General features: G+C 39.1%; 1 protein-coding gene across 1 annotated transcript in view; it reads right to left on the bottom strand.

Moving 5' to 3' along the window:
• The window catches only part of kita (KIT proto-oncogene, receptor tyrosine kinase a), an 88,246-nt gene extending 87,594 nt beyond the window's left edge, over nt 1-652 (bottom strand). Inside the window, exon 1 of the mRNA XM_041790598.1 lies at nt 369-652. Coding sequence (XP_041646532.1) covers nt 369-423 — 55 coding nt within the window. The 5' untranslated portion in view covers nt 424-652. The remainder of the gene's footprint in view (nt 1-368) is intronic.
• Between the last annotated feature and the right edge of the window lie 13,910 nt (nt 653-14,562).

Raw genomic sequence — 14,562 nt, 5'->3', positions numbered from 1 at the left:
CGTGATAAAGTCTCCTCTGTTCAGCATCCCACTTCCCCTCCACCGTGTTAGAGCTGTGTTGTTGATGGAGACCCGAATTAAGCATGAATTATTAAAGTTGCATCCAGATCATGAGCAGAGGGATCCGCTTTCCTCATCAGGTTTCAGAGTTCTCTTATCTCTAACTGCACCACCTCCCAGAACAAAGTGCACAAACTCACAATAAAACCCACGCAGAGAGAAACGAGCGACCACTTCACCAGACCGTGGATTAACTTTACCGTACAGAGCTGTAGGGAGATGAATACCTGCACTCATGAACACGTAAACGTGCCTCTGGTTGTCGCGGAGAGCAACAAGTTCGGTGCGTAAAAGCGCCGAAGTCTTACCTGGACGGAAGGTGAACTGTAGAAAGACCGAGAGCAGTATCCAGAGATATTCCATAGTTATAATTCCATGGGTCTAGCTGTGAAGGTGAGCCAGGTCCTGAATGGGTAAACGTAGCTCTGCTGCGTTCGCAGTTGAGGGACGTTGACTGCGGGCTCGGAGAGAGACGCGCTCACAAGTGTTTAAAGGCACAGATGCGCAGTGGAGCTCGCGGCAGCAGCAGCAGCAGCAGCAGGCTTGGTCTTTCTGCAAACATGCTGAGCTCTTCAGGAACGGAGGCAGGACAGGTACCTCTGACTGACTGAGGCGTCAACAACATGTTCTCAGGAGCCAGTGGTGGAGCTTATTACGCACAGAGTGCGCGAGGAGAGGGAGGCGACAACCACACCGCGCACGCTCACACACTGACAGCGAGACAAAGAGGCACGCTCCCTTTGGCACGAGCTCCTCAGAGGATCACTCCTGATCATTTGGTGACAACTTGAAATGGAAACAGAATAAAAAACTCTTCAGAGTAAAGTTAACAGAAACGGACATACTAGTTCACAAAAGAGCACCTAAAGGCGCGTTTTAACCAAAATGTAGTTCCAGTACTTCCCTTCAAGGAACTAAGTGGTTCTTACTTAGAAAAACGTAGGTATCCAGACTAATCTTTGTAAAAATGACTACTCTGTTTTAGTTCAAGAACAAAAAAATCAAAGTGAAATTTACTTACATTTTCAAGTAGATTCAACAAGACTGATCTTTGTTGAACCTGATGTTTTCTTTGAAATGCATGTCATTTCAACATCTCAGAATAAAGGAGTCAAACGTGACTCATGCTTTCAATGCAGTCTAACACAATCATGTGAGTAGTATAATTTAGGATTCCCTCCCAATAGTGGTATTCGTTAGTCACAGCTGCAACCGTGCTTGCAGAGGAAGTACCTGTATTTGTTTCCACTCCTTCTTTAATTTCCCTCATTAATGCAATGAACAGAAAATGATTAAATTTTGAACGACAGAAGTAAGGCGGGCAGTCGAACTCATTTTCAGGAAGTACTCTTTTCACTCATGGTGCTAAAGTGTTGACATCCAAACCAACAATAATCCATCAGAGAGATGAACAAATCTAAACTTCAGACAGAAGTAAGGACATTTGTGTTAGGTGCATTATTTCTTTGTTGCAAAAATGCCTCTTGGTAATAAATCTTATACACTGGAAAAAGTAAAACATTGGTTGAACTTAAAAAAAAATGAAGTAATCAATCAAACGAAACATTTTGAGTTGAATCTTTTTTTTATAGTAGGTAAATGTAAATTTTTTAAGTTCATAGAAACTGTGTTTAAATGTTTAGCAAACCTAATTATTTAAGATTGTCCTAAACTAAAAATAAAAATTTCCCTTAATTAACTGATATAAATATTCCACTTAAAATGTTTAAGTTCGTACAACCATTTTACAAAGGTTGGTGGGGGCTGGAGCCTATCCCAGCAATTTAGAGTCACCATAACCTAATGAGCTTTTTTTTTTGGAGGTGGGAGGAGGCCAGAGTACCTGGAGAGAAATCCACGCGTGCACGGGGGGAATATAAAATAACTCTACACAGAAAGGCCCAGACTGGGAAGCAAACCAGCGACCTTCTTGCAGTGAGGCAACAACGCTAACCCCGGCACCACCATGCCTCCCACAACACTTAAAAGTCAACTCAACACTTTTTTCCTGAAAACTCCTGCGACTTTGGCCCGATGGGAGAGCAGAACTGTATTAAAGGGGACATATTTTAAGTTTATATTAGTCTCAGAGGTCCCCAAAACATGCCTGTGAAGTTTATTGCTGAAAAAACAGTAGTATAGGAAGTAGGAGATTTGTTTTTTTTTGTTTTTTTTTTAACAAGGGGGATGCACAATAGTCCAATGAGGTTCATTTGGTCCACTGATAACTTATTCTAAGTGATTCTTTTTAACAGACCAGAGTCTTTTTTCAAACCTGACAGTTTCGACTGCTCACTTGCAGTCTTCCTCAGAGTCACATCACGTGACCACTCTGAGAGAGAGAGAGAGAGAGAGAGAGAGAGAGAGAGAGAGAGAGAACAGCAAGGTGAGGCTAGACTGTTTCACAAAAGAGGGGCACAGAGGTTAGAGTCCAGGAGTTGGTGATCTGATATACTGGTGGAACTATTCAAAATGTTCAGGGCTCATGACGGCGCCACGCTGAGGACCAATATCGCCTATGCCCAGAAACGGCGCTGCAACTAAGCATCCCTGCTCTGCCCTGACAGAGGATCCACCTACAGGATGTTGTTACGAATGTGCATGCGCACAGCAGGCTTAATGCAATAAAAATTCATTGATCCAATTTAATTTGGTGTCAGGCTGCCAGTTTAAATAAAAAATAAAGGTTCAACCATTAAGATAATTTAGAACATTTAGATTTAATGAACAAATCAATCATTTTAGGCTGTTATAGAGCAAAAAATCACATCAATCCTACAAGAGCATGTTTTACTTTTTTCAGTGTACCGTTGAAAAGCCTGTTTATACCATTTTCAGTGGTGCCACATTTGTAAGGATCATGGGATGAGCAGCAGAGCTGGGTATGTGGGTTACGCCCATAAAAAATGTGCCAAATCTTCTCTGCCAATGCCAAACAGCTGATTCTGCCATTGACTCTTGTTTGGTGTTTGGTGGATTGGATGACTGAAGTTTGAAGAAACAAGACATATTGACAATTTAACAATTTATTCATTTAACAAACAGGAGCTTCAGTAGCCTGTGGAAGCACCATACACAGCCACAACAGCCTGCCTCCTCCTCCTCATGCTGGTCACCAGCCTGGTCACACACTGCTGTGGGATGGCATCCCATTCTTCAACCAGGATTTGACTCAAGTCAGTCAACAAGGTTGTGTTGGTCACTCTGGCACCAACAGCACGCCCAAGCTGATCCCACAAGAGTTCAGTGGGTTTGAGGTCAGGACTGCTGGCAAGCCATTCAATCCTCTCCACTCCCAAATTCTAGAGGTAGTCTCTGATAGACCCCGCTCTGTGGGGGCGAGTGTTGTCATCTTGGAGGATAGAGTTCTTGCTGACAGGGTGAGAAAACAGTATTCTTGGGGTGTCGTCTTCTTCCCACTTCACGGCCTGTCTCTGACATTCCCCGTTATTTGGAACTTGGCCTTCAGTTTGGAGATGGTACTAGGGTTCACTCCAAACAATGCTGCAACTTGGTTTTGCAGAACACCAGCTTGAGGTTGCCCAACCGACGGGCCCTATCCAGATCAGTCAAACGTGGCATGTTGATTCTTGAAACAGACATCTGCTGACCGCTGGAGCAGGGCCCATGCTCACAGGTGCTGCCAATCAGGCACCTGATTGGCAGCACCTGAGGGTACCAGAAGCTCAAAACAAGAGTCAGTAGCAACAGCAGAATCAGCTGTTTGGCATTGGCAGAGAAATTTGGCACATTTTTCATGGGCACAACCCACATACTCAGCTCTGCTGCTCATCCCACAAATGCATGATCCTTACAAATGTGGCACCATTTAAAAGGGTAATAAACAGGCTTTCCAACAGTATAAGATTTATTACCAAGAAGCATTGTTACAACAAAGAAATAATCTACCAAACACACATTTTCTTACTTTTTGTTTTAAGTTTATATGTACAACATTCAACATCTAAACTCACCTGATCACATTTAAACATTTCTAAACACATAGAAACATTCTGCACCAGGGCATCATGGGAAAATTCTGCCTACATAGCTCCAGATTTGAATCCTACCAATCTGATCTATCGTCACTACCATGTCTCCAGTCAGCAGTTCATCTAATCCTGATTGTTAGAAAAGCCATTTATCACTATTTGAAATACCCACAATGCATCACAGAAAGCATTTATACATGGATAATGTAGTTTTTAGTAGTTCTGAAACAGAATAAAACAGAGTTAAAGAAACAAAGTCAGGATTAGTTACGTGGATAAACTTTGGAAGATTGGCTTACATTATCTAAATTATTTTTGTTTAGGAGAAAAATCTTGTATTTTTAACAAAGGAGACTGAAACAAAATTAGATGTACTTATGTCAAGCTAGAAACTTGAATTTTTATCATTAATATCGAAGATGAAATTAAATGAAACCCACTTTTGCCCAGATTCATTTTTCTCAGTGTGTATGGTCCATTGTTGTCTGTATTAACACATGGCTTTAGGGTGATGCAAATCTGGAAAACACACCAACAGTCCAGTGGGTGGAGGTTAAATTAAGACAAAACACAGACAATAAGAATGAACCCAAATAATGCAAGAACATTTCTGCAGGAAAATGAAGGTCTCTGGGAGCTGGTCTCCTTTAAAAGTAGACTGAGGCGTTGGAGGAAGATGCATCAGGCTGTAGATGTATTAACTGATGACTTTCTGATCTGTGACTCAGGATTGGTTGATCTGTTTTGTCGTGTTTTTAATGTTAAATTCTTCATATCTGCACCTGTTAATTGTGGCACTGCCAGGACGCTTGTAAATGAGATTCTTCATCTCAGCGAGGCTGTCCTGGTTTAATAAATCTAAATAAAATAATACATAATCGTGCAGCAGGATGGTGTAGGTACCATATTTGCTGGAGGAGCCAGTTAGAGTTGAATTTATAATTTTGTTACGATACTGGTCAAAATCAAACAATATCAGCACCTGCTTCAAAATCATTAAAAAAAAATGATCTCATAGAAACCCAAAAATGTTGAATAGTTTTTTCTGCTCTCCAACTGCACAGAAGAAAGTTTGTTTAAACCAGTGCTTCCTCAAGTGTGGGCTGGGGCCCTCTAGTGGACCCCAGAGGTACCTCAGGTGGGCCACACAGTGTTTACAACTATTTAAGACCATAGAGAGTTTATATAACTATGTACACTGGAGATCAAAGTTAGAGAACAATTTATTAACACTTGATTTTTTCTGAAATAATGTGATCTTCTTTGCTCAACATTTGAAGGATTTTCTGTTGTGGCAATGCCGTGCTACTGGAACATTGTTTTAAAACAGGGAAAGGAACTTTAACAGAAAACAATTATTTTGTGGAAAATACTGTGAAAATGAAAGAACAGCAATGCCTGTAGCACAAGGAAAGATTAAAGCAAAATTTTCTGAAGGTTACAGCAGTCAAAATGAGTAGGAAGTGTACAGGCCTTTGCTTTGAATGACTTGAGCACATCTACACAGGACGTCACCAGTCTCCCGCTCTGGTGGGATTTTGGTCCACTCTTCTGCCAGTCTCTTCCACAGTTCAGTGACTGTCGTGGGTTTATTGGCCATAACTTTGTCACGAAGAATTTTCCATAGGTTTTCTCTTGGGTTTAGGTTAGGACTCTGGGCTGGCCATTTCAATATTTCAGTGTTTTCAGTTTCAAGGAAGTGCTTTACACATTTTGCTGTTTGACAATGGGCATTGTCCTGCATGAAAATTACTGTCTGATTAGGTGATGAACGCAGGGAAGGAATCATATGTTGTCAAAGAAGGTTCTAATAAACATTTGCATTCACTTTGCAGAAAACATTCCCCAAACCATGACACTTCCTCCTCAGTCTTTCCCCAGTGTGACGACAGTTTTTTTTACATGATGTTCTCCATTGGACCCAAATAAATTAAACTTGCTTTCATCACTGAAGTGAACTTTGGAGCAGTTTTCTTCTGTCCACAGGTTCCTCAGCAAAGGTTAGTCTAGCTGTTTGATTCTTTCTGGTAATGAGAGGTTTAGTCACTGCAGAGTGGGCCTTCAGTCCAAATGCTCTTAAACATCAAGACACTGTATGATGAGACAGAGTCTTACCCTGTTCAGTGATGAACTGGCGAGCATTTCCAGCTGCAGTGTTAAACCAGTTGTCCATAGAGGTTCTCCATATTCTGTCCTCTCTTTTAGTTGTCTTTCATGGGCAACCGGCCTTCTTGGTGGACTTGAATGAGTTTGTGATTTTCTAAAGATGTAATATTATTGAAATCACAGATTCAGAATGGCCAGCTTCTCTTGCTACGGCTGACAGGGTCATCCCTTTGGCCTTCATCTGGACAGCCTGCTGCCGGAGGGTTTCGGTCACTTTAGAACGGCTCACTATCTTGTGAAGTCAGTCAAATCTGGAAGTGAGACTGCCAGTTAAACAGGGTTTGTCAGATTAGTAAGGAAATTAGCACCAGGTGACCGATTACTGGGAAGGTATCTGAAAGTGTTCTGTAATTCTGATCAGTGTTCTTTTTAAATATTTCATTTAAGTTTTTTATACTGCGCTTCACAATATATGTAACACATGCAATATGCTAAAAATTCTGCTCTTTACTCGTGTCTGGACCATGTTAAAACAGGGCAATTCAGAGAACTTGAAATGTAGGAAATTGTGGATTGTTCTCTAATTTTGATCTCCAGTGTGTTTATAAGGTTAAAGGAGTTTATTTGACAGCAGCAATATTGCAAACGATGGCGAGAGTACTGGCTGGTGTGCAGAAGCACACTGCAAAAATAGAGGACAAATGGAGTTATGCTATGGAACGTCTCTCCAAGTCGTATTTACAACTCGGGAACTCGGTCTTACACAGAACACCCGACCTCGACGCCCCAACATGGTAGCACAAAGTATTAAGTGTAGTAAAAACTTTGATTTTGTTTTCAGAACCTTTTGCTGTTTCTCAGTGCATTTTTAGAAATTGTGGACACAGCACTACCCTGCAGTTATATGTCATGTGCAACTGCAGTCTTTTAATACATGAAGTACTGCGCAATGTGCTGTTTTAAAGGTTTATCAGCTAGCAACTGATACATGTTGCTGAAAACATCGACAGGCTAATGCAAGAACAGCATCTGACTTTTTTATTGATATGTGTGAATCACATACATGCATACTTACAAACATTATTTAAATCAGTCACTGATGTATATATGAATTAATACACTGTATGCATGGGGTACCTAGAAATTAAACAAACACATTCAGTGTTGTATGGATACAATATTTATCAAACAATACAAGTAAATTCAAAATATAAAGCTTTTGACACTTTACATTTCCTGTCATAATAAAAAATTGCTGGTTTGTACATCATAGAGTTGCTCTTCATCCAACCAAAATAAGCAACTATGGAGACAGCCATTTTCTCCCAGCTCCTAGTGGTTATGATAAATGGAACGCAAACAACTGGGAAATCTGTATTTGCAGACAAATGTGATGTTATTCCCAGTTCCGACTTCTGACCTCCGAGGTAAATGGAACGCAGCATTAGAAGAGGCAGAATCCCGAGAGTCAAAGGTTGAAGAGGAGCCAGGCTGCCTGACTAGAAGCTGTAGCACACAGGTGTCTGAAAGTTCATCACTGGGTGGAGGAGATCCTGATTGCCAATTATCTACAGCCGTGACTGTCCATGAGCGATGGCGGCTGAGTTCTAACTTGAGTGGATGTGGTTCAAGTTTTATTCCAGCAAAACTGCAAGTGTGTTTTTACTCCAACTCTGGTGACAAATACACTCAAAAATATTTTAACTCTGGAAAAATGACCCCCCAGATTTTTCTGTGCAAGAATGCAGAGATTAGATTACATTAGATTGCAGAGAGAGAGAGAGAGAGAGAGAGAGAGAGAGAGAGAGAGAGAGAGAAAGAGAGAGAGAGAGAGAGAGAGAGAGAGCTGCATGCATGTATATAATTGCATGGAAACTGTTATTCTGTTATAAACATTCTTTAAAAAAGATTGAGGTCTGGACCTCTCGGACATCATTGCCTCTCTCTGTTAAATAAAGACCCTGATAATGATACTAAAAAAAAAATATATATATATATATATATATATATACAATTATTATATAAAATAAAATGAAATAAAATAAAATAATAATAAATAAATAAATAATAAATAAAAATAAAATAAGATAATCTAAAATAAAATTATTATATATATATTAGACCAACACCCAAAGTAAGGTTTATGCCACAGCTGCCCTAAATCAACAGCATTGGTAATTACCAAAATCATTTTTATGTTTCCACAATGGTAAATGCACCAATATGTAGAAGCTCTTTAACACAAATGATACTTTTAATGCTAAAATATAATTATTATTGTTAGCCATGAATTTTCTGACTGATTTACAAAAAAAGAAAAAAAATTACTATTTCTTGATTAATATGTCAAATTATAGTTATTTACTTGCATTCCTGAACAGAAAAATGAGTTTTAGTGGTTGAATGTTATGCTTGATTCATATCTGACTTCTCAGAGAAGCCCAGTGAGCCGGCTCAAATTTGGGTGAATTCAGTTTGAAATTCCTCATTCCTGTTCAAAATGGTAAAACATGGAGAGCTGACTGAAAATGAAAGAGTCTGCATTAAAGCACTTCATGATGCTGGATGGTCTCTGAGACAAACAGGGAAAGACATAAAGTGTTCTCACAGTGTGCTCGAGTATGCTTTGGAGTCAACTGGCCAGACTGATTCTTGCAAAATCTGCCAAGGAAGAAGCAGGAAACCAAAGTTAACTGAAGCAGATGTCAGACACCTCAAGATCTGAACTACTAGAGACAGAAGGAAGAGCACTGCTGATCTTCAGGCAGAGATGAATGCTTCTAGATCAGAGTCTGAGAAAGTCTCAACAATGACCAGACGACTGACAGAACAAGGCTTAAAGGGAAGAATGGCTGCTAAGAGTCCGTTATGGTATGGGTTTCCATTTGTGGATACGGCAAGGGCAAATGAGTGAAAATCCACAGTATCATAAACAAGAACGTCTACCACAACATCTTAGTGCATCATGGGATCCCTTCTGGACTGAATCTGATTGGTCGTGGGTTCATAGACCAACAAGACAATGACTCCAAGCAGACTTCAAAGCTGTGCAGAGACTATTTGAGCAAGAAATAGGAATCTGGAGTACTGGAACTGATGGACTGGCCAAGTCAAAGTCTGGATTTGAATCCCACAGAACAAATTTGGGATTTAGTAGATTCAAAGATTGATGGCACAAAAGTTTAATCTAAAGCCAGTCTGTGGGAACAGCTAGAAACTATTTGGAACTCAATAACAAAAGAGACTGTGGAAAAGTTCAGAAAAACAATGGCAGCAAATAAATAACAATAACATTTTTAGTTTTAAACAAGTTTTTGAAAGATTTCTAAAATATTTATGTTTTCTTGTTTTTCTGACAGGTGACCAATTTGTTGAATTTGCTAAGCACTGTACATAAAGGATGTATATATTATATATCAAAATTCTATTATCCTTATTCTGTTTTCCTGGTTAAGGCTTAAGCGGAGATGCGGAGATGCACCAATGAAAGAGCAGAATAATAGTAGCAATAATCCTGCAGCTGCTGTACTCTCTCCTCTGCTGACTGTCTGATCCCTCTCTCTGACTCTCAGGATGCTGACATTTGCAGACTTTGTGCAGGCTGTTCACTGAGTTTAGTTTTGTTTACATTTTCAGTCTGAAAGCAGAAGGAGAGGAGAGGGGTGAGTGAACAAAGACGTACAATAAGAATGCATTTCTACGATTTCTCAGCTTTAACAGAGTGTTTATATTTTCTATTTCTAAGGCTGTCCCACTGCACACTCCTATTTCACAGTGACGGTGAAACATAAAAGTCACAGCTTTAAACTGGGCTCAAGAGACTCATGTCAGCTCTTGTTCTGAACCGACAGAAAAATCAGACTAAATTTGATAACATCTTTGAAACAAGCCTTCTACGAACTCCAATCACATTACAGTCATAAAAACTCCCCTCTGCAACTTAAACTCACATACCTTATTTCATTCCACTCGCTGAGTTTTTATTGGATCTGTTTTTAAAACTAACACTTGGAGTCATTTTAACTGAAATAAAAACCAGCAAAATCAAGTCAGGAACATCAAATAACACGGTCTTTGTCCTCGTCCTCTCCTGCTCATTTTTTGAACCCTGGCACGCACTCACAGGCTCCACAGCTGGCCTGATTCTCTGCCATGGTGTCGACTTCTAATGCTGCATCGCTGCAATAAATAAGAGATTGCATTTATTCTCATAAGAGCTGCCCATCTTAACACCAACTCTGACCATGAAGTGATTCATGTAGATGTCAGTAATCAGCCTCTTGTTTATGCACTTGTACTTTGACACCTCTCTTTGAGGACAAATAAACTGTCTAATGTCAAACTTAATCACAGCAAGGGCCCAATTCTGAATTTGGATCCAACCTGAGGGCCGAACAGGGTCCACATTTAACCATTTAAACTGTCAACCTCATTTTCACCAGCAATGAATTATTGGAGGGGGGGGCTTAGCACTGATATGTATGGTTTTAGATTGAAAAAGTAAAAATGATGAGTTTAAAGGCTTAATTTCTGAGATAAAATTCTAACCTATTAGCTTAAAAGGTCAAAACATGGCACCTATTGTCAAATAAAGTTTTTCAAAGGAAAAAATATGAAATAGAAATGTAAAAATCATTATTTTTAATGGCCAAAATGTGAGACAAAAATTTGAAATCATGATTTTTAAAGGTAAAAATATGAGATAAAATTAAATACCAATCGTTTAAACCATTAAAAGAATGAGAAAAGAAATGCTTTGTGTTTTAAAGGTCAAAATATTACTTAAAATCTAAAATTGAGGATCTTAAAGGTCAAATTCAAAGGTAAAAGTCAAAGTAAGGAGCTAAAAGAAAAATCATGAGTTTAAAAGGTCAAAACAGTACTTAAAGATTTAAAATTGATGATCTAAAAGGTAAAAAATAAAATAAAAGCAATATTGTGAATTGAAAAGGTCAACATAATAGTTTGACCTTTTCAATCCACTTTCAATCCACTTTTTATTTCATATTATGAAATAAAAAGTCAAAACCATAACTTTGAGTCATAACTGTGTGATGCAAGTTAAGAATATGAAATGAAAACAGAAATGTATTTCCCCACATTCCTGACTTTTTTTCAAATTATTTTAACTTTTTACTTTTTTAAATTTTTTTTGACTTAACAAGGATATTTTTAATCATCAAGGCAAGATTTCCATTTTTTAACTGGAGGAAATCTGCAGACTGCAAACCAGTGGGCCAGTTATAAACATATGATGTTATCTGGCGGGCCGAGTATAACTGTGCCACGGGCCGGATTTGGCCTTGAGTTTGACACCCCTGGTCTGATGGATTTGTGCACATACACAATGCATTTAAGTTTATTTTAAAGCAACATTCTGAAGAAATTTGGTCTGGTGGATGGATGGATGGATGGATAAGTGCTTTGGTGCCCAGTGGTTAAAAACACAAATAACGCCTTGCCCCTCACAGACAACGTTAAGTTGTTGTCAAACAGAGGTTTGAGAAGTTGGCAAAGATGCATGGATGTAGCTATAGCAGCAGTTTTATCAGAATTAGATCCCATTTCTTGATTAAATAAAGAGCAGAGAGCCTTGCTGAAAGCTCCTCTTGGTGGAGAACATGTTTTTGCACTTCTGACCAGCCTCAGCATGAGTCTAACCTTCAATTTCCACATTTAGTGGAAAAGATATGAAATAATAACATATAATTATGTAACATTACGACACATGAAGCAAACAATTGGAACTATTTCTTGAGTGAACCACCGGGCAGAGTGACATAGTGCAGCAGCCATGTCTGGAGTGTAGTTCTGGCTTTGCATTTAACTTTAAAACATCTCTGTCTTGTAATGTTCCATGATTATTTCATAGCCTGGTGAATGTACAGGTCACAACTTTTCCACGAGAGCGTTTTGGAGTTGTTGGATTGTGTATTTGATGAGTTTGAGGAGGGAGGCTGCAATACCGTCTGTTTACATTGAATTAGCACAGCAGCTCCGAACTCGGCAGCGCCAATCTAAAAATAGCTTGCACCGACAACTAAAGGTAACGAACCTATTACTAAGACTACAGGAATTATGGCAATGGGCGAGTTTGCCAGAATGTTGAATTATCCCTTGAAGCAGTGCCTAAAATGCAACATTGAAATAAAAGAGTAACCAAAATTCATCAGTAGCATTATGAGCTACCAATCTTTAGAGGCTACATTATAAAATAACCAGGATGCAAAAGCAGCAATATAAAAATATGGAAAGGCAATAGATATGTCATGACCAATACACAATGGCAGCATTACATAGTGCCTAAAATACGACAGTTAAATGAAAGAGTAACCCAAATTCATCAGTTGCATTATGAGCTACTAAGATTTATGAGGTACATTACAAAATGACCAAGATGCAGTAGCAGCATTATGACGTCATTAAGCTATAATAACTGCATGACTAAGTAAGCAGGAGAGGACTTGATACTAATGCAGATTCCTTGCTCTGCACATCTGAGGCAGTAGGTGCTAAGAGAAACTCGCTTTGAGAAGCTCAGAATCCAGTTTTTAATGCCGTGGGTGAAACTTTAAAAGCTTGTTATACTTTTCAAGTCATGTGGAAGTTTATTCTGTTCTTTAACTGCCTGAAAAGGCTGACTGAGAGAGGGCAGAACTATGTTTTTGGATGTTACAGTCACCTCTAGAGGTGGAGCGTGAGGCTCTACCCAGTGACTCAGAGCGAGGCTGCACAAAAGTTTTTAAGGGTGGAGGAGCAGTGTTGTTTATTATTTTATGTACTAATCTGATATCTGATGAAGTTATCAAAGCTCAGCGATTTGTGTTTCTCAGGTAGTTAGCAGTGATGGTACCGCCTCGGTTTCTTATCCAATATTTTCAAAGCTTGGTTATAAAGTGATCTCGGTGGATTCAGAGCAGTCTGGTTAGCCTGTGAGCAGGAGGTTAAACAATATGAAATATGGGAAAAAATCATGGCATACAGATAGGATTTAGACGCTTCCATGGACAGAGAATTTCTTATATGACGAAAGTTTGAAATGTTCATTTTCAAAATTTTAGTCACCTTTTTGACATTTTTTTAAAGGTCAAAGAGCAGTCAAGGAGGACACCTATTTGAACTCTTCAACATTTTGTATTAACTGTCCACCTACATAGACACTGCATGCTCGGCACGGGGAGAACATGCAAACTCCCCACAGAAAGGCCCTGACCAGGAAGAGAACCAGGGACTGTGAGGCAACAGCGCTAACCCCTGCACCACGGTGCAGCCCAGAATATGATTACATTATATAATATCATAAGATTAATGATATTATCATATATACAGTGCTTAACAAATTTATTAGACCACCTGTCGTATTTGTCTCAGAGACCATCCAGCATCATGAAGTGCTTTAATGCGGACTCTTTCATTTTCAGTCAGCTCTCCGGGTTTTACCATTTTGAACAGGAATGAGGAATTTCAAACTGAATTCACCAAAATTTGAGCCGGCTCACTGGGCTTCTCTGAGGAGTCAAAAATGAATCAAGCATAACATTCAACCACTAAAACTCATTTTTCTCTTCAGGAATGCAAGTAAATAACTATAATTTGACATATCAATCAAGAAATAGTAATGTTTTTTTCGTTTTTTTGTAAATCAGTCAATTTAAAAATTCATGGCTGACAATAATAATTATATTTTAGCATTAAAAATATCATTTGGGTTAAAGAGCTTCTACATATTGGTGTATTAACCACTGCAGAAACAGAAAAAATGATTTTGGTAATTACCAATGCTGTTAATTTAGGGCAGCTGTGGCATAAACCTTACTTTGGTTAGGGTTAGGGTGGTTTAATAAATTTGTTAAGCACTGTTTATATAACGATTATAGGATAATATGTTAGTATAATGGACAGGGCTGGTCCTCCTATTTTGATTTCTACTGACCCACAGCTACTGACCCACTCACACACACTCAACACTCCAGGGGAGGATTCAAAGCTGCACATTTGTAGTCAAACAGAAATATAAAACTATGACCCAGGGTCATTACAAAATGTTCCTAAAAAGGACGTGTGTAGTTATGTAAGTTCTGAGGTTTTCACCTCCAAAATGAACTTGTGGCTTGTGTCACCGGTTGTTACATTATGCGTCGGTTTTACAATCATAACTCAATCATTGTTGTATTTTAAAAATTGGATGCTCTGCATGTTCTAGCTCCTTTTTGGTCGATCTGCTCTTTGTGGAGTGACGTGCTTTGGCAGCACGCTCAGCTAGAAAATAGACTTGACGTTTAACTCATGTAGAGCAGAGTGGAGTAGCGTTTCTAAGCAGGGCCAGACCAGAGAGTCTGCAACCACAGCTACATCCTGCTGAAAGCAGGCCACTGAGGTGCTCTGTAGACGCCATTTACCTTGT

The sequence above is a fragment of the Cheilinus undulatus genome, linkage group 7 (assembly GCF_018320785.1).
Source record: "Cheilinus undulatus linkage group 7, ASM1832078v1, whole genome shotgun sequence".
NCBI lineage: Eukaryota > Metazoa > Chordata > Actinopteri > Labriformes > Labridae > Cheilinus > Cheilinus undulatus.
Note: the sequence above shows the minus strand (reverse complement) of the source record. Positions and strands in the feature narration are given on the sequence as shown.